Genomic DNA, 20,772 nt, shown 5'->3' with positions numbered 1-20,772 from the left:
ATCTCATGACTATGCTCTGTTATCTTTGAATAGTTCAGCCATAAATATCTATAGTTTGCCATTACACTAGATATCATTTGGATGCATCACAGAGTTTCTTGGACTTGCATGATAATGATTATATTATTGTTAAATGTTTACATTATGCTTCATCATGCTTCTAATATACATTTTATTACTTTAAATATATTAGTATCCTGTAGTGCCTTTTTGTTTTTTGCAGTAGTATTTTCTTTTTTCTTATATATACAATACCATATTGTTTGTTTTAAGCATGATGGGTGTGGTATAGCGAGGGCTGTTCCAATGTTAACAAATGATGTTATTCATAGAATTTGTATGCAGCATAACTGAACGCAGATCATTTCATGAAGATAATGCACAATTTAGTGAGTTTGTGAAAGTGGAGCACTGATGTTTTTCTAAAATACACTTTGTTTCCTGTTAGATTGAAATCAGCCCACTTGAAAATGCAATAGAAACCATGCAGTTAACCAATGAGAAAATCGATAATATGGTTCAGCAGCATCTGTGCGATCCAAACCTACCGATTAATCCACTCTCAATGCTTCTTAATGGAATTGTGGATCCAGCAGTTATGGGAGGCTTTACAAATTATGAAAAGGTACAGTATGTTCAATACTAGTCTGTGATGCTTTTCTAAATCTTTTTTTTAGGGAGAGGTGCACACTAAGAACAATTTCCTTTAGCTCACGTAACCTTTCTAGAAATGGTCATCGTAAAGCTTGCTCGCCCATTTACACTCTGATTCTGTTCTGTATGTATGTGTATTAAACAATTACATTGCTGTAATTGCTGTCATTATTGCAGAAGCAAGACTTGAGGTTGGGATTTACTAGAACTATGTGCTGGCTATATTATGGATATTCACTAGTTGTGGCTTTTATGGACTCAAAAGGACATGACAGTTCCGCACCACAATGGGTAGGCTTCCTCCATGTGTAAAGACAACTTGATAATTGATCTCCAAATGAAGTACAAATTGCATACTCTATCAATTGTAACGGACATTTTGACCAGTTAGCTAAAACTGTACATTATCTGAGTGTTTTAGCTCCAGAGTTTAATTAGTATTGTGCAGTAAATTGAGATTATTGCTGGTTGGAGATTGAGTGTGTGAAAAAGCCAAAGGTTTGTGTCAGGAAATATTCCAACTAGTACCTCTGCTAAAGGATGTCTTAGAAGGCTTTGAAGGTAAGCACGTTTATCTCTATTTTTTTCAGTATTCTTAAGAGTTGGGAAGTCATCATCTAACACTTCAACATTACCCATTAAGGCGATTTGGGGAAATCTTCAGGCCTGGGGAAGTCACCAGTTAAGTGATACAACCACTAGAGGTGGTGTATGATTTATTTCCCCAGAGTTCCCTGTGAAGGGTGTCAGAACTCGCCTTCAAATCCCTTAGGAGATGCGTAGTTGACCCCATAGTGTAGGAGAAGAGTTCTTCCTACTAATGTTCCCCCTGTATGCCCAAATAAACATACAGAGGAGTCCATTCATTGAAAGATGGGATACAACACAAGCTGCAAATGCCTGCAAGGAAACACAAGTAAATATGCGTTACTGGAGCATTTGGTAATCACAGAACTTAGAATTAACCAGGAGGACAAGAGCTAACCTGTGCCAATACACATCTAACGATGACTGGAAGGTCAGAGTAGCACTGGTAGGTTGTACAGTGGCAAGAAGTCAGAAATTCTGTAATGAGACGCCACACAGGTATTAGTGCAAGAAACAGGTGAGACTGAGTAAAGACTCAAGATGTACAAGAATGGCTTACCGTGCTGTAGCCTTCTAAGCTCATGAACGAGGTATTCAAACTCATGGGTGTAAAGCAACACTTCAACTTTAGAAAGTCCTGAAGGCATTAAAAAGAGTCTACATGAAGATTTGGCAGCAATGTAATCCAAACAGAAAACCTGACCCAACTGCATGCGGACGCCTAGCAATAGTCCAAGTACACTTGAGGAAGTCTCTAGTCCATGTGTACTGTGTACTTGTCGGTATGCAAATGTCCAGAAAACTTCCCGGGAAGTTCGGGGTTGTAGAATGTTGAAGCACTCAGAGTAGCGGTCCGGGTCGGCGTGGAATAGTGAGGCAAAGTACAAAATCAGTATCAAGGAAGTCTGTGAGTCAAGCCTAGTCGTCAGGAAAGCGGGCAACAAGGGACAGAATCGGCAGACGAGAAGGCAATCCATTAAGCAAAGCAGAGTCGTTAGGGGAACATCCAAACAGTGTAGGAAACCAGAAAAGCAGGGTCTTTATGACAGAAATTAGGTCATTAGCAATATCCAAGATAATCACAGGAACGCAGGTTCGGGTTTGCTGTATGAATTCAGAAGCACCGACATGTGCGTGGGAGGGGCTTAAGTCTCTAACATCGCGTGACCGCTTCTTCCGACGCATCTCCGTACGGAAGACAGAAAAACAGCGCTTGTACAAGGGACGCCGACATTGCCATGGTAACTGCCAGCCGCCAATTAACGAGGGGTCTGTTGTCGCCCACTGCTTTCTGGTTAAAGCGACTGTGTTTCCCTCAGAAAAGAGAATGAAAAGCAGAACGAGGTGTAAACTGTATACGAAGGGCAGACTTCCTTGTGGGTGTGACTGTGGCTGCCCTGAGCTTTGCCCTGATGCGTTAACCGATCCCGGACGAGATCCTGACAAAGGGTCATGAATGAAACTTGGACACAGTGGATTCATGTTTTTGGCTGTAGACGTTTAGTAAACAAAATGAGTTTGGAGAACCACCTCTCTGTCCCTGCTCTAAGAAGTATTTCCACTACAAAAACAAAACTAATGGGTTGGTCCTTTTTCAGAATGTCCAAAAGAATAAGTCCTTTGTCCAAAGTACTATTCTGACCCTCATATTCTAGAATCAACTCTAAAGTGAAAGGGACATTTCTTTGGCCGTCAAATGTGTATAAATATTCTAAAGAAGAAATGTTTAACTCAACACAAAAGTTCCAAGTAAATATAGCTCATAGCCCCAGATGGTAATTCCCTTCCCCTGGATTTCTCTTCACTTAATAGCAGTTCTCCGAGTTCCTTTATATCAATAGCATGAGTATATAAAGCACTGCCTGGTGCAGATTTACTCTTACTCCGAGATATGTTTTGTTCACACTCGTTGGTTATCTCTTGCTATCCTTCTGTCAGATTCTCTCATATAACATTGTCCAATTTGACCTTGCCTGGAATGTCCTCTTGCCAGGGCATGCCTTTTACATAAACACCTCTTGTTTGGAAATGCCTGGTGTACCCTCCTGCCAGGGCTTTATCTGTAAACCACTTTTTCTCAAGCATGGGGTCTGGCATGGATTCACATGCTCATGAATATTCCCCGTCGTCAGGCTGGGAATCCTCGGTAAAGAAAAAATCAGTATCAGTTTCGTTTCTGATCTGTCTTTCGTAGTAGTAACCAATCACTGATCTCTGCGTCATACTGACCACAGCCAATGACTGCCCTCTACCTAAGCCCCGCCTCTGGCAGCCATCTTCAGATTTTTACTGCACGTTCAAGTGTTGGGATCCTCGTGCTATTGCTCTCGAGCTTTAGTGCTATTTTTTTCACGTTTTTTTCTCAAAAAATTTCTATTTTTCGGTCAAAAGAGCCTCAAGCTCCACCGTTTCTTCATCCGATCAACGGGGACCCGTGTCGGATTCGTCTACGCCCCTCAAGGGTGAAGATTTCGTCGAGCCACGCTTTTGGAGGACTCCAGAAGTTTCTCAGGCCCATCTCGGACATGGCCCAGGAGAAGGGAAGCTCGACGCCCGGAAAGCTGTTCAGGGTCTGCCCTGGATGCCAGCTTCAGAATGTCTTTAAGGAGGACGAACACTCCCTTTGTCTTTACTGCCTACATGAGGACAAGACGCACGTGGAGAAGGACTGTGCGTTTTGCGGCAATATGTCGGAGCGGACCATGAAGGACCGCCATCAACGTCTCGCCAAATGGCTGGAAGGGAAGAGCCCGTCAGGCGAGAAGAAGAAGAAGAAGTCCGAGCGGTCTTCTAAGACCTTTGAGGACGCCCCGGCGACGGGGGTCCAACACAAGGCCAAGCACCGCGAGTCCGCTGGCACCGGGAGCGCCGAACGGTCGGGCTCTACGGGCGCCAGGCAGGGCGCATCCTCCCCGGCGCCATCAACCACGAGCCAACGCTCTGGTTCGGGTAAGAGGAAGGCCGAGCACCCGGCGAAGCTCCTGGAGAGACCCTGGTCGAGCTCGAAGGCCCCATCGGAGGGGGAGCGAGGCAGTGAGAAGGCGGTGAGCGCACCTAAGGTGGTGAAAGCCTTAATCCATCCGGCCAAGGCCTCAATCGAGACAGTCGCGGCGGCCCTGGCTCAGCCTGTGGAGGCTACACCAGTGGTGGCGACCTCGGGGTTCAGAGTCTCCCTGCCACCGCGGAGGGAGTCCTCTTTTATGCCCATCGACAGGACCCCCGTGAAACCTCCGACGGAGAAGAAAAAGGGGGGGCAGGAGGTCGTCGTGGATTCGGCCTCAACCTCTGAGGAAGAGCTGATCGAAGTCTTAAGCCACGGCGTTGGCGTGGAAGAAGACCAGCCCGTCGGGAAGGAGCCCGACGTAGGAGACGACGATAACGTCGAGGGTGCCGACGGGGCCCCTGACCGCCCGTCGGACTCCCCTCAACCAGTTCCGCAAGAAAACTCGGCGGCCATTTTGTTGGCTATACAGTCCTTATGCTCGGAGATAAGGACGAGACTGCCGTTACCACCAGCGGAGGAACCGCTCCCGACAGGGGACCCGGAGCCAGGCCCTTCTGGGAGCCCTCCTCCTAAGAGAAGAAGGATTCATCCTCCACCTCCTTTTCAGCCATTGCGCCCTGTTCAGCCCTCCTCCCCGTCCACGACTCGTGGGGATGATACGGGGACTGACACGGCTGCGTCGGGTACGGACGACGAGGTTTACGACGAGGATCTGCCGTCGTCACCTCCCACCCGGGCTTCCCTGCCCGACGAGATTGGATCGTTTCACTCCATGATCGCCAGGGCATCTGAGCTTTTCCAGCTCTGCCCGGAAGAGAAGAAGAAGGAAGGTTTCCTTTATCAACGGCGCGAGGCCAAGTGGAAGACGGTCCTCTCTGTACCTCTACTGGACGATATTTGGGATGAGGGCCTCGCCCTCCTCAAGAACCCATCCACGACGCCGGCTAGAAGGGATCGGTACGAGAAGAAGTACCGGGTCCCGGACGCGGCCCCCTTGTGCCTTCGGGCACAGCTGACCCCGGACTCGGTCGTCTCCGCGGCGGCCAGGAAGAAAGCGGGGGGGGCGCGGCCTCTACGTCGACCTCCTCGCCAGACGGTGAGGGAAAGAAATTAGATACGATGGGACGCAGAGTCATCTTGTCTGCAGTGACGACGATTAAGGCGGCCAACGCCTTGGCTATCGTAGCCCGCTACGACAGGGAGTTGTGGTACAAACTGGCCCCCCTGCTGGACTTCCTACCGGACGACAAGAGGGCGGAAGCCCTAGAGATCTTGCAGGAAGGAGAGGTGGCGTCGGACCACGCCATTACGATTGCGACAGACATCGCTGACACTGGATTTCGCCAGTTGGGCAACGGCGTGTGCCTTAGGCGGCGTGGATGGCTCAAGGCTACTGACTTCCGTCAGGACGTGCAGACCAGAGTCTTGGACATGCCGTTCGACGGAAACAACCTGTTTGGGAAAACAGTGGACGATTCCCTTCAAGCCATCAAGGCAGACACGGAGACGGCCCGGGCTCTTGGGGTTCTCCAGCAACGGCGGCCGCCCTTTCGGAGCGGCGGAGGCAAACGGGGTGCCTCCAAAGGTTCCGGCGGCGGATTTTCCACCTACCGTCAAGCGGCCCGTTCGTCGTCGCAGGAAGCTTACAGGGGACGAGGCAAGTCAGGCGGACCCCGCCGTCGTCGCCAAGGAGGACAAGGCAGCAAAGCCTCGTCGAAGCAGGACTGAACCGGCCGTGGGGTCGGGCCCCCACCGAAGCACCCCGGTGGAAAGCCGGCTGGCGAGCTTCGTCAGCGTGTGGGAGTCCATCTCCACCGACCGTTGGGTACTGGACGCCCTAGCTCAGGGTCACGCGCTCGAGTTTCTAAAGAGGTGCCCGCGCGTCCCCCCTGTGGCCAGGAAAGAACATCACGTTCCTCAACTTCTCTTGGAGGTAAAGGCGATGCTCAAGAAGGGCGCCATCGGGCTCGTCCCAAAGAGGCTTCGGGGCTCTGGAGTTTACTCACGATACTTCCTCGTGAAGAAGAAGACGGGAGGATGGCGTCCCATCCTGGACCTATGACGACTGAACAAATTCATCAAGGCACAGAAGTTCCGGATGGTCACCCTCCAACACGTTCTGGGTCAGCTGGAGGAGGGCGATTTCCTGTCGATGTTGGATTTGGAGGATGCCTACTTCCATATTCCCATCCTAAAGGGACACCAAAAGTTTCTCAGGTTCGTGGTCCAAGGGCGTCACTACCAGTTCAGAGCCCTTCCCTTCGGACTGAGGTCGGCACCCAGGGTGTTCACCAAGTGCCTCGCACCGGTGGCGGCGGAGCTGCGCCGAGAGGGGATCCACGTCTACCCCTACCTGGACGACTGGCTCATCCGAGCGAAGATGAAGGAGCTCGCCGTGGAGCACACGGCAAGGACCGTCCAACTTCTCACAGACCTGGGATTCTCCATAAATTACGCCAAGTCCCACCTGGTGCCCGCGCAAGACGCACTCTTTCTGGGAGCGAAGCTCGACACAGTGTCGCTTCTGGCCTCTCCGTCGGAGGAAAGGACGAGGGCCATCTTGGGCAAGGTGCAGCGGATGCTGGTTGCGGACGCGGCCAGAGTGAGGTCCATCAAGTCCCTCCTCGGAATGATGTCTTCTTGCATTTACCTCATCCGCCTGTGCAGGCTCCGGATGCGCCCGTTGCAGGAGTTCCTGGACGCGCGCTGGATCCAGACGACGGGCAGCTTCGAGGAGAGGATCACACTCGACGAGAGTTTCCGACGAGCGATCCGGTGGTGGGGCACCCGCGCGCATCTGACGGCGGGCATGGACTTCCAGACCCCCGGCCACCAGAAGACAGTGACCACGGATGCCTCCCTGGAAAGGTGGGGAGCGCACACCGAAAATCTGCACGCGAGAGGCCTTTGGCTCCCGACGGAGAAGTCCCTCCATATCAACGTCCTGGAGCTCCGTGCAGTGTTTTGGGCCCTCAGGTCCTTTCTTCCGTCCCTCAAGGGCAAGGTGGTGAGGATCTTCACCGACAACACCACCACCATGTTCTACATCAGGAAACAGGGCGGAACCAGGTCCCCAGCCCTGTCCATGGAGGCGCAGGATCTGTGGCATTTGGCCGTCGCCCAAGGGATGTTTCTGGTGCCGTTTCATCTGGCAGGGATAAAAAACACCATCGCCGACTCACTCAGCAGGGAGCTGCGCTTGTGCCACGAGTGGGAACTACGACAGGATCTAGTGGACCGCCTCTTCCGACGGTGGGGCACACCCCAGATCGATCTGTTCACGACGGCGACGAACTCCAAGTGCCGGAGGTTCGCCAGCAGGTTTCCCCAGCCGAGGAGCATGGGCGATGCTTTCTCGTTCCCCTGGGAGGGCCTGTTTCTATACGCGTTCCCTCCATTGCCATTGCTGATCCGGCTCATTAACCAGCTCAAGAGGTCACGGTGCAGGATGATCCTCGTCGCACCTGCGTGGCCGAGGCAGATATGGTTCCCGGACCTTCTGGACTTGTCAGCGTCCCCGTCAATCAAGCTGCCAGTGGACGCGGATCTTCTCTCCAGGGAAGGAGGCGCCATCCTCCATCACGACCCGAAGTCGCTGAACTTGCAGGCCTGGCTCCTGCAGCGTTAGAGTTTGGAGGATAGGACATACCGGCCGACTGCAGAGAGGTTCTTGCAAAGGCCAGGGCGTCCTCAACTCTTAAATGCTACGGACACAAATGGAAGAGGTTCTCTGTCTGGTGCCACGCACAGAAGATTAACCCTCTGCGGATTACGGCTCCCCAAGTACTGCCGTACCTACTGACGCTGGCCAAAGCTGGACTGGCGCACGCGTCCATCAAGATTCATCTTGCTGCGATCTCCCGATACACCAGAACCACGGGGCGGACGTCTTTGTGGTCTCATCGTCTGGTGAAAGAGTTCATGAAGGGACTGTTCAGATCGTTCCCACCGGTGAAGGCTCCGGCCCCGACGTGGGAGCTCAACGTGGTGCTGACCAAGCTCATGGGACCTCCGTTCGAGCCTCTGCACTCGGCTCTGTTGAAGTTCTTGTCGTGGAAAACAGCGTTTCTTGTGGCCATCACCTCCGCACGACGGGTGGGAGAGATCCAGGCCCTTTCCTGCAAGGCCCCGTATTTGACTTTTCACGACATGAGGGTAGTGCTCATGACGCACCCCTCCTTCATGCCCAAGGTGCCGTCGGACTTCCACCTCAACGAACCCTTGGTGTTGCCTGTTTTCTTCCCATCGCCTTCGTCGCCGGCTGAAAGGACTTTGCACTCGCTGGATGTGGCTAGAGCGCTGAAGTTCTACGTGGACCGCACGAAGGGTTTTCGAAAGACGTCACAACTCTTTGTGAACTTTGGACCTGTCAATCAGGGGAAGGCTCTCTCGAAGGCTTCCATTTCTAGATGGCTCTCCGGCTGTATCATGTACTGTCATCGGTTGGCAAACCGACCGCTGCCTGGCCGTCCGAGAGCCCATTCCACCAGAGCGATCGCAGCTACCACGGCATTCCTATCTGGTGTGCCCTTGCTGGACATCTGCAGGGCTGCTACGTGGAGGTCGACGCACACCTTCACGAAATTCTACTGCGTCGATCGGGATTCCAGGGAGGAGTCCAGGGTCGGCCAAGCAGTGCTGCGCAACCTGTTCGCCTAAGGTGAGCATGGTGAGGAGGTAAGAATTGCTTAATGTTGAGTTTGATGTGATGCTTAATGTTGAGCCTTTGCCATCTCCCGTGGTTGTGCATGTGTGTACTGCTATGTATTCTTTATTCATGAGCATGTGAATCCATGCCAGACCCCATGCTGGAGAAGGAACAAGTTACTTACCTGTAACTGTTGTTCTCCAGCATGGGTCTGGCATGGATTCACATGCAAACCCTCCCGCCTACCCCTCTGCGGCTCTTCACTTGGTCATACTGCCACTTCACGTGCTACCAAATCTGAAGATGGCTGCCAGAGGCGGGGCTTAGGTAGAGGGCAGTCATTGGCTGTGGTCAGTATGACGCAGAGATCAGTGATTGGTTACTACTACGAAAGACAGATTAGAAACGAAACTGATACTGATTTTTTCTTTACTGAGGATTCCCAGCCTGATGATGGGGAATATTCATGAGCATGTGAATCCATGCCAGACCCATGCTGGAGAACAACAGTTACAGGTAAGTAACTTGTTCCTTCTCATATACTTGTTTTCATATTCTCAAAGGCTTGTGATTTGTAATGCATGGTATACTCTCCTGCCAGGGCCTTACACTTATTCCCATACACTAGGGTCTTGAAATGCCTTGTATACTTTCCTGCCAGGGCCTTATTTTTTTACTTGTAATGCCTGGTATACTCTTCTGCCAGGTTGCTTTACACGTATTCCCATATACTTGTGTCTTGAAATGCCTGGTATACTCTCCTTGCAGGACTTCCTTTCAGATACACATTTCTGTAGCTCAGGACGGCATGGTATTCTCTCCTGCCAGGCCTTCCTATACTTGCACTGCGCACATTTGCATACTTGATAGTCTCTTGTTATGACATTATTCAGTTTCTTTATTTGTCACCTTTCTTTCTGTCTCATTCAGCGTATTTGCTTCGGTTTCCTTTCGGCACCATGGTTTGAATGAATGCACCTATTTGCAACTTTGACAGTCTTGCGTTATTATTTGGTTTGATTTCTTTAAATTGTATTTCACCTTTCTTTCCGTTTTATTAATTACATTTAGTTCAGTTTCTTTTCAGCACCTTTGTTTGCATGCCCCAAAGTCCTCCCTTCCCTCAGGCTGACTCACGGGTGTTGCAGTGAGAATAGGTTCTCCTGCAGTGAACCGTCAATGGCCTGTCGGCATCCCGGTGACCTCCCTGGGGTTCGCCACCTCTGCCGCACATTTCCCGTCCTGCTTGCATGTCTCACTTGCCTGCTTCATGTCTTCGTGGACTCCAGTAGTGCAGAGGCTGCTCCCTGGTACAGCTGGACGTCGGAATGCCTTCCTCTTCACTCTGACGTTGCTGCATCTTTCCGGGCTGGGCAGTCTTTCAGCTCTGGTTCCTCTCCTGAGCCGGTTGGCTCCACGGACCTTGCTTCTGGATGGCAGTCAGCACCAAGTGGATAGGCGTCTTCCCCGCAGGAGTCCATACTCGGCTGATCTCTGTTTACATGTCCTGCCTGTAGTTGGGCACTTGCAACAACTAGAATGCAGCATGTGTTCCTGGTCTTTTGTGATGCCCATTACTTGGATCATCTTCCTCCTAGCAGTAATCTCAATCTAAGAAAAAGGAAAGTCATCTTGTGTTCTTTTACAGGCAAATTTTGAGGAGATGCCTTTAATACGTTTTAAGGGCAAGTTGGATGATTTATGTGCAGGGGTTGAGGTAATGTTTCCAGTGATTTTAGGAGTTAGGTTTGGCAGCTTATATCGAGAGTGGGAAAAAGTATTTCAAATAGTTCCAGATTGCAAGCCAGGTTTTAGATAACTTGAGGAAGATCAGGTTACCTGGGGAGTAATCCTCATCACCTCCCGCCTCTTCCTCACCCACATAGTCTCCCTACTAGGTATTTGATAGCCAGACACTGAGATGAGAATTGAGGGTTTGAGGCCATTAAGGCATGGAGGACTGAGGAAGTACCACTTAAGGAAAAAGGAAGATATGTAATTTCCTCCATTGATGTAATTGGGTTTTTGGGTTTCCCTGAGAGCCATCTCCCCTCAGGAGGTCCTCCCTCATATAGCTGCGGTCGAGAAAAGGACCTGCGTTCTGCTGGAAGCGTGATGAAATCATGCGCTGTTCATCCGGAAATGGTTTCTGCGTCGCAGTGGTTGCAGCGCTGTTTCGGTGTTTTGAAGGTCCTGCAGCCTGTGCAGTGAAAAATGAAGGCGGACGAGAAGGGCGTATGGGTAATCGGTGACCAGAGTGTTTCACAAGTATACCTACAATGAAAATCATCCCGGACGATGGGGCATGAGGAAGAACATGCCGGCGATTATTTAGGAAATATGGACATTTCCTATGGAGATATGGAGCTCAAGGACCAATAGGTAAAGCAACGGCCTGTGTCAGAAGAGATGACGTTATGTGTCAACGTTGTAATGTTCAAGGATCAGCAGACGAGTCACAGATCGTGCTGAATATGGTGTTATTTTACGCCTACGTGTGTATCCTTTGCAAAAAGATGAACAGTATTACTTGTGTTCATGTACAATTTTGAAGGTGCAGGTAATGGAGAAGCATTAAGGGGAGTAAATGGTCACTATGATGTGTTGTGTGTGGAGCGTCACCAAGGGTGAGAGGTTGTGGATGGTTTAGGATTACCAATTACCAATTACCAGACTTTTAGGCTAGAATGAGTTGGGGATGTAATGATGACCAACTTGAGAAAGGGAAAGTTAGAGCCATGTTGGCTACAGACTTTTATGGTTTAATGAGTTGGATACATAAGGATATGACACTATAAACCAATGTGATTAGTATCTGCAGCAGATATAAAACAGTTGAGTAACTGAATTGTACACTGCAATAGTAGAATGTGTGAAACAAGTATGTGATTGCGCATTGACCTGGAAGTGTGTGTGCATTAATAGCAGTTCAGTACCCGCAGGTGTTAAAGGTGTTGAGTGATGTATGTTATGAGGGATGCAAAACCAGTTGAAACTTGGTTAGCAATAACGAGTTCAAGGCTTTTCAACTTTAGGTTGCGATAATGCATCAAAGACTTTTATTTTAGAGTTTGACATTTGAAAATTGTATCTTTAAGTTTTCACGTACTGTAATGTATTGCAAATTTAACTGATGTCAGTCAAAGTGGTGTGAGTGATTCATACCAGGGTAGTCGAAGTGGTGTCAGTGAGTCATACCAGGGTAGTGAGAGCGGTGTAAGTCACACCAAGGTAATCAGAGTGGTGTGAGTGAGTCATACCACGGTGGTCAGGTGGGAACTGGTAGTGTGTAAAATGTGTGTAAAGCCAGTGCCTGTGCAGTGCTGCGCCGACCTGATATGATAGGGGTGTGAGGGCGCTGTGACATGGCATGAATGTATTGTTTTAAGTTACAGCTCGGGTAGAGAGGGAGGAACACCTCCCGAGTTGTGGGTTCTGAGTTTAAGAGGAGGAGGGACACTGCCCACTGATATTTTTCTAGAGTTGTGCTCCTCTTTAAATAAAGTGCACTGTGTGTTATGTGTGTGATGATTCTGGATGGATGCGAGATGTGTAGTGATGTGCTTTGTGTGTGCGTGTGTGTAATGTCTTTTGAAGAGAGGGAGATGTGTTGTGATGTACTTGTAAGTCTATGCAGAAGCATGTGATGTCATGTGGAATGTTATGGTGTGGATGAATGTTTGTGGTGAGGGTTCCAAGCCCAGGCAGCTAGAGAGAGCCCCTGCCTGGGTGATGGGGGCCAGTGTCTGGTCTATGTAACTGTTCCTATAGAGCTAACCTAAGAAGCTGTAATAAACCTTAAAGAACCCAACAAGAAGTCTAAGGAGGTCACTTTATTACAGTCCCATATTACGTGGAAAAGGGATGGCAATGTTCATACTTTGTCCTATGTAAAGTGTTTATGTTCAAAACATCTTTTGCCTGCATTCTCCGATAAATACAAATGTAATTAATTCCCTGCAAGGGGCCACTTACCCGGAACAAGTATGTCCTGAAGTGAAATGCTTCCTTCACCAGAATAGAAGTATCCGAGGATTCCTGTGCTGAATCATTCCGCAGAAGCCCGAACGCTGATGAATAATCGTTCGTCTGTAAGAGAGCTCTCATTGAAAATGAAAACTAGCGCCATGCAAGTCTCCCGCGACTGCACTAAGCTTTTGTCTCATCACTGCATTCTCATGTGGGAGAGAAGAACGAACTTGAGTGCAAAGCTAAGGGCCACATACTCACGCTTTATTCATACATGGCAACATTCTGTGACCAAAAATCTGTAGCAATCTTAAAGTTTCAAAAATAGTCAGGCGAGGAGTTAATGATAGGAATAGGGTGCGTCAGCAGCCCATTGTCATTGAATGAGCCCACCGCCGCGGGTGCATTCAATGACAATGAGGCACCTGCCACACCTTCTCCCGCTAGGCTAGCTCGGGAGAGCCCTTTAAAGACTCCCCTGAGCTGGCGTGGTGGGGGGCTAATGGCACCTTTTATCAAAGGAACCCGCATTTAGCCCGCCGCCGTGGGTGCCTTTTACATCAAAAGCCTGCATGCCGCGCCTTTTCCATCTACACCAGCTCGGGGGAGCCCTTGAAAGACTCCCCCGAGCTGGCGTGGCCAAAAACAATTTACAAAAAATGTAATAAAATGTAAAAATTAAAAATCGGTGTTTGTGCCACTAAATCGGTAGGCGATAGGAATGCTTGAAAAGCGGTATCCTACCGCCTAAATTGGTAGAGTTGCCAAGTATGTTTATTCAGTACACGTTTCTGGAAACCCTGCGACATCCCTGTTTCAGCTAAAATCTCAGCGTACACAAAGCATCGGTGTTTGGGGGTGCTGGGGTGAGTGAATCTGTGGGAGTTGACTTGCAGGTTATTCGTCTGATTTTGATTGTTTGAAATGCATATTTGTACACAAAGAAACCAGGCGTCTGTGTTGATCCGGAATAAAAAAATTTCCAAAATAGATTGCAATATCAGACTCCTACTTAAAGATTCAATGCTTATTTTTGAAAACACAAAATAGAGAACCAAAAATAAGGCCATGTTGAAAACGTCCTAGAACCTGCTGTTTTAAACCGTGGGGCCAGACGTGAAGTGGAATGTTTCTTCAGTTTTGTCACTCTGCGTGGCTTATCTGAAACTTTACCTGTATTTGAGGAAGCAATTTAACAATTTATTTTTAATTTTTATTTATTTGCATTTTTAAAGCGCTCACACAGCCCGCGGGCATCGAGGCGCTGTTACAGGAATTTTTTTTTTTTAGTTGCATAATTGTTTTTTTTTTGTCTTGGTTGCGTATTTATAACACTTAAATACCCAGAGCTTTCTAAGAAGGGACCAGGGGATCGAACCTGTGTTGCTTCTTGTCATCTTGCTTCCAAGAACAATAGCGCAAATATCACGCATTTACGTAGCACTTCATGGCTATTCCGCCCACTTCTAAGTGCTATGATACGAATGGGGCGAGCTCCACTTTTCCAGTGTTTCAGTCCCTCAAACAGATTCACACATTGCAAGAACACTGTCTAGCTTCGCCAGGATCTTGATTGGGCCCACTAGGCCTGCATGCACAAGAACTGTACAGCCATGCTCCGTTATTAAGTACATCTTTTTTTACGAGACTGGGCGCAGAATGCCAAACAAGTGAGAGTGGGAGATCGATTTTAGTAGGACACTTCATTTCTTGGCGGACAGATTTAGCTTGGTTGTATTGAAGCCAGTTAGACATCTCTCCTTTGACACTGGATCCTTCTGTCTTGAGGGTGCTGCACTCTTCGCATGGTGCTGAGGCTGCAGTGTACCACTGGAATGCAGTGTATAAGGAAGCTTCTCCTCCCTTAGAAGAGTGGTCACGCACGCTTTCTCCCTCGAGGAAGGCGCCATGAAACTCAGTGCCACGAACTATAGTGCCAATTATTGTTGTTTTCATTTTCCGAAATGGTGAGAGCTTGTGTACTGATGCTAGTACCGACCAGTAATCCTTTGTCTTGCCTGTACATTCCCATAACGGAGAAGGGGTTGATGGCAATTCTTTAAGTAGCCTGCCAAATCGATCAGATGCTCTTAGGGGGTGTGGCCAAAAAGGGGCATGGCCTGGCAGGGGGGCACAATTAAGAGATAACACTTGCCTCAGCTAAATGCTGCCTGTTAGGCCACGACAGAGGTTGAAGTGGAAACAAAGGAACTGGTGGTACTCTGGCTGCATCCAAAAGGAGGGAGTGTGATGGTCGGGCAGAAGAGGGGGCGGAGGGTGATCAGGATCACACATTTTGGCTCAAATTGTTGGATTTCAAGGTCTACAGTAAATATGTGTTATAGAGTTTACTTACAAAAAATACAAATTGCATAATAAAGCCACACAACAAAATGCCATTCCTAACGAATCCAAACGAATATCAACGTGGCTTTAATTTTCACATCCTGAATGGTAACATATAAGTCCTAGGATGCAAGATAATGTCAACCTGAAAAATCTAGTTTACCTCACTGTACTTTCAGTGATTTAAATATGTAATAATAGAAGTTGGGCCACAAACACAGGTAGATATGCAGATTCTTTGTCACAAACCTCCAGCTCCTTGTTATTCATGATGTTGAAAACATGTGATTAGTGACTTAACCAATGAAGCGCCAAGGACAAGTATGCTTGTCCTTTTTGCATAGACTTGATTAAAGCTCAGCAGGAAGCAACTTAATTTTGTCAAGATAGTATATCTCATCGATATAAACAAATCTTTAAATGATCCCTTTGTGTTGCTCACTTCAACCTGCACAGATTTGCAAGGTAACTGGTGCTTTGCAAGCTCTTTGAGTTGGAAATGTCCCATCATGCATATGAAAGGCTCTGCCACTGATAAAAGAAATTTGTTTACAAAGTTAGCAAAAGTGTGCCTAGCTGAGAACTGGGAAACTTGCAGGGCTTGAATGTCCGACCTGAGCCGATTCTATAATGGGCTCAGCAGAAAGAAAAAGCATCAATGACGCTGAACTTATAGTCCTTAGTCAGTAACCTGTCATGCATGGATGGGATGCAGTGTAACACTTAACCAAATGATCAGAGCGACTCAGGAAGTTGGCAAAGTCTCATTCGACTGTTTTATATCAATTGTCTAAAACACAGAGTTACAACGGACATCAACGCTCAAGCTCTCAATGCATTTAAAAAGAAATTACATTTATAAAGTCAAAACTCATCATACGTGATGTCATACTACGTGGCAAATAAGAGAAACCCACGGGGTGTTGTGGTTGGCTCAAGGGTAACATCTAAGTATACTTTCTATACAGTAACGGGTTGTGATTGGGTCTCTACAGTCAGGTGGACAACTCATGCCCACCCCTAGTGTAAGTCATCTTCAACACTTAACTACACAGCTCATCGAGAGGGCACTAGAGGGCCCACCAAGATGGCCGCTCCCTTGTGAGCTCCCGTGTGGCTCTACATCAATCCTGATCAATCGCAGCTTCTCCGGTGGGTAAACAACCCAATCCCCTCGTTGATATGTACCGCTAAGAGTCAGCGTATACAATGTACCCAACATCGCAGAGAACAGTGCCTCCTGTGCCTGGGACCCCGGCCCGCTGAGGAACTGAGAGGTGGAGAGGTGGAGAGGCTACTTCTCCACATCCTCACCGTTGCAGCCCGGGAGGCCCCCGTTGACTGACGTACGAATCCTTTGGCAGGTGCCAACCATGCTGTTGGTGCATGGCACGAGGGAGGCACTGCAAAGAGGTTACATCTGCTCCCCCGAGTGGCACATTGGCCGTGCTCCTGTGGCTGGGAAACTCCAGCCCGCCCACTTGACCGACAGTCGGGGGCTAAGTACTGCGGAGACATGCCTGCTCAGGCGACACCTGGAAGACCCGGAACGTGGGCGAACCAAGCGGGGTCCTCACTAAAAGAAAAAAAAAGAAAAAAAAGATCCCAACCCAGCCCAAGAGTCGCAGCCCCTGCACACGTCCATCTCCAATACAGACACCGACACCACTACCACACAAGAAGAGCCAACGACCACCCAACCAAGGAGCCGGCCAGCCTGAGAGAGCTGCTGGTGGGGGTGCTGTGTCCTGCTCCTCCCTCGCTTCCAGTGCCTGATCCCAGACAGGGGGGAGTTTGCAGAGATACGCCACTGTTGCTCCGGCGGCGGCTGCCGGCACAGTGTTCAGAAGGAGAGGGGCCCACCTTCCTGGCGTTCCCAGACAGCTGGGATGGGACAGGTAACAGCCGCGGGCAGTGTCCACCGGAGGCGTGAACCATTCCAAGCCAGCTAGCTCCAAAACAGGGACGGAGAATACAGGGTTTCCCGCACAGCATAGCTCCTGAGTCCCTGGGGCACTGAGCCAGACTGGAACATTTGCTAACAGCCTGGAATCCTGTAGTAAATGTGCACGGAGCACACTCGCAGTGGACAACGGGACACACAGCTGCTAACAAAGCGACTGCCCTCCAGATAGAAGGTACCGTGCTCCACGCGAATCTCAATATTGTCAATGTGTGCTGAGTTGGGTGCTGCAACCCCGCTTCCTGACGCCATTCACTCCGCTAAGTAACCTATATCAGCAGCGCCCAACAAACACTGATCTTCATTAAATATCAAGCTACAAATCGCCCATTTCCTCTCACATGAGCACCTTACACACCGAGGGGAAAGCCAATGTAACGAGGGCTTCGAAATCGGCCAACCGCGCTGCCACACCTATCGCGCTTACAGAGAAGATCAGCCGAGGGGGAGCGTAACAGTACTATCTCACCGAACACCAACTGCCTGCCTCTTCCCTCGTCACCAGAAAGCGTGGGCAAAGGCCACAGAGTGACTGTCCTACCAGTTAACAACCAAAGCAGCACTGGGAGCCTTGTGTAGTTATACCCCAGATCCTTACTGAGAAGGCACTCATCCGAACAGTCCACAGACCTTAACCATTGCCTGTGAGTGTGTATCCAGCGGTTCACTACCCCCAAGGGCAATCCAGCACAAGCCCACTCTGACCGATCGGCACCTCCTTTGCACCCAAGTAAACCAATTTGGGAGGCCTCCTCGGGCCCAGCCTACTCCAGATATATTAGACACCACCTCGCTCCAACAGCTGCCCAGAACTCAGCTCCTTGTCCGCCCATATTCACCATGGGGAAAACCGACAAATCACAACGCAAGCTGACTTTTGAATCCGGAACAACGTCCAGGACACCCCGACCCAGAAGTGGGCCAGAATCTCCCACACACGACGCACTTCAAGAGGAAGACTTCCCACAATCCTTTGACATCAGGGAAATCCTCCTTGAGCTGAAAGCTGGGATTGGGAATCTGGACAGCAAAATAGACGGTCTCTCCTCCAAAGTGGACCAATTGCAGCATTGGCTCGACAAACACACTGAACGCCTAGATACAGTGGAGCAAAGAGGGTCTGACCTGGATGATGGCTCAACAGCACTGATGGCCAGAGTGTTAACATTGGCGGCTCAAATGATAACAGCAAATGCGAGAAAAGAAGACCTGGAAGGACGCTCCTGAAGGAATAACGTGAGACTAGTCTGGGTCAGAGAACAGCTACAGTGGAGAATGGAAGAACATATTGAAAAGATCTGTACAGAACTCTTCGGAACAGAAGCACTATCACGGCTATTTGTCATCGAAATAGCTCATAGGATTCCGACAACCAAGCCAACTCCTGGAGCCCCACCCTCACCCAATCATCGTGAAATTGCTTAACTACAAAGACCGGGACACAATCCTAAGGCTCGCGAGAGAGAAAGGCGAGCTTCAGTACGATGGCGATACCATCCATTTCTACCAGGATTTTTCTCCGGCCGTCCAAGTGCAGAGAAGATCCTTTACCAGGATCAAACATCGGCTGTGAGATAACCAGATACCTTATTAGATGCTCTTTCTCGACATGATGGGAAAACCCAATTCTTCCAGTCGGCCGAAGAGGCCAACTCCTATCTTGACCAGGCCGGCTGCAGACCCCTTAATAACAAACCAGGGCTGCCACAAAGAGACAAGGCATGGCGAAACCAGCCATAATCACGCATCAAAGGGTGGAACAGAGCACAATCAAAGCTGCACCACCACCAGAGATCCGTAACTTTGTAAGTGATACAGAGCCACACAACTTGGGAGGCCACTAGCGCCCCTAGCATGCCACTGTTGCCATACTTCACTTTTTTGTTAATAGTGAGGGTTAAGAGCACAGGCATGTTGGGGGTTGCCGTGAGAAAGGGTGGGCAACAGAAGGCGAATTGGGGGTTGCCAAGTTAAGTGAAGTTCACTGTTTTAAACATGTACCAATCGTGGTCCGGCCACCCTGTACCTGGCCCCACTTGAACTCTCCGTATCACGCCCTGCCTCCTGGACAGCCACCATCCAACAGTCACCCAAGATCTATTGCACTACAGTTGAGAGCACAGAAGATTCCAGACACTCAGCCAAAGAGATAGAGATGGACCAACGCATTCAACCTAGCCACATGGAACATTAGGGGAGGCAACCAGCTGACCAAAAGGCAAAAAATAACACAGTATTTGCGCCCGCACAAAATCGATGTAGCCCTGATCCAGGACACACACTTGCCCCTTGCCTCCGAGAATAACTGGGCCCAGGACTGGGACTGCCAGATATTTTTCCTCCTATTCCTCCTATGCCAGGGGGGTTGCCATTTTAATCAACAAGAAAACAAAATTTAAGCTAATACTGACCCAAAAAGATCCAGAAGGCAGATAAACAAGGGACTATAGATGGGGAAGAAATGATTTTTGTGAACTCCTACGGCCCGAACACGGACGGATCGAACTACTATGATTGGGTGATGACACACCTGGAATCGGCCGGAAAAACCACAATCATCTGGGGAGGTGATCTAAACACACCACTAGATCCTAGCAAAGATAAATCTCACAACATAGGGGCTCCTCCCTCCAAGGCAAGTCTGCAAATTACAGAAATATGTAAGGCCTACGACCATGACAATGTCTGGAGGCATAAACACTGGGAGACCCGTGAGTATACTTACTATTCTTACTATTCTCGGGTCCACAAAACTAGCTTGAGACTTGACTACCTCCTTGTGTCCTCACACAGCCGACTCCATTGAGGGGGAGTGCCATATCCTGCCCGGATCCTTATCAGGCCACTCAGACAACTCCGCTGTAACCCTCAAATGCATTACATCACAAGGTAGCCACATCAAGTCACATTGGAGGGTCAAACCCGGGGCCCACCAAGACCAAGGCTTCGCAGACGAACTTCGAGACGAAATATCATCCTTAATCGATGTCAAACAAGGCTCCGTGGCATCAGCAGGTACGCTCTGGGAAACACTCAAGTGCTATGTCAGGGGGATATGCTTAGCAAAGGAGAACGGGATCCTCAAATTGATAAGGAGAGAACTGGCCCTGAGTGAAACCCGTCTTAAAGAACTTGAACATGCACACTTGTCAGCAAATGACTCCCATACTCTGGTGGCACTCAAGGCGGAACTAGAACCTTTTACATCCACAGCAGAGAGGCGAAATTCCTTTCTATGAACCACAAAACATGACAATATGGCGAGGGCCAGAAACCCGAAGCCCTCCTGGCAAGATTAGTGGCAGCTGAAAGAAAACCTAATTTGGTCGAAACGTTCCTCGACCAAACCGGCAATCTCGTATACTCCGAGGAGGACATCGCTGAAACCTTCCGAAAGTTCGAACAAGAACTGTCCAAATCTCACTACACCGCCGACCCCACTGACCTGGCCCAATACCTAGACGACATCGAGCTGTATTGTATGAGCACCAAACTTCGTGGATCACTCAATGAACCTATCACTACAGACGAAATTCTTGAGGCAATCAAAGAGCTACAGAACGCAAAGGCACCCGGCCTAGACGGTCTAATTGGCAAGTT

The 20,772-nt window shown here is 49.2% G+C and overlaps 1 protein-coding gene across 2 annotated transcripts in view; it reads left to right on the top strand.

Moving 5' to 3' along the window:
• Positions 1-20,772, top strand: part of DOCK1 (dedicator of cytokinesis 1) — a 2,312,292-nt gene that overhangs the window by 2,017,729 nt on the left and 273,791 nt on the right. For both annotated transcript variants that reach the window (XM_069611483.1, XM_069611484.1), the window contains exon 45: positions 449-625. In XM_069611483.1, the coding sequence (XP_069467584.1) occupies positions 449-625 (177 nt within the window). The remainder of the gene's footprint in view (positions 1-448; positions 626-20,772) is intronic.

Source organism: Ambystoma mexicanum, chromosome 8 (assembly GCF_040938575.1).
Source record: "Ambystoma mexicanum isolate Mex_15411 chromosome 8, UKY_AmexF1_1, whole genome shotgun sequence".
NCBI lineage: Eukaryota > Metazoa > Chordata > Amphibia > Caudata > Ambystomatidae > Ambystoma > Ambystoma mexicanum.
This window is presented reverse-complemented; position numbering and strand designations above follow the sequence as displayed.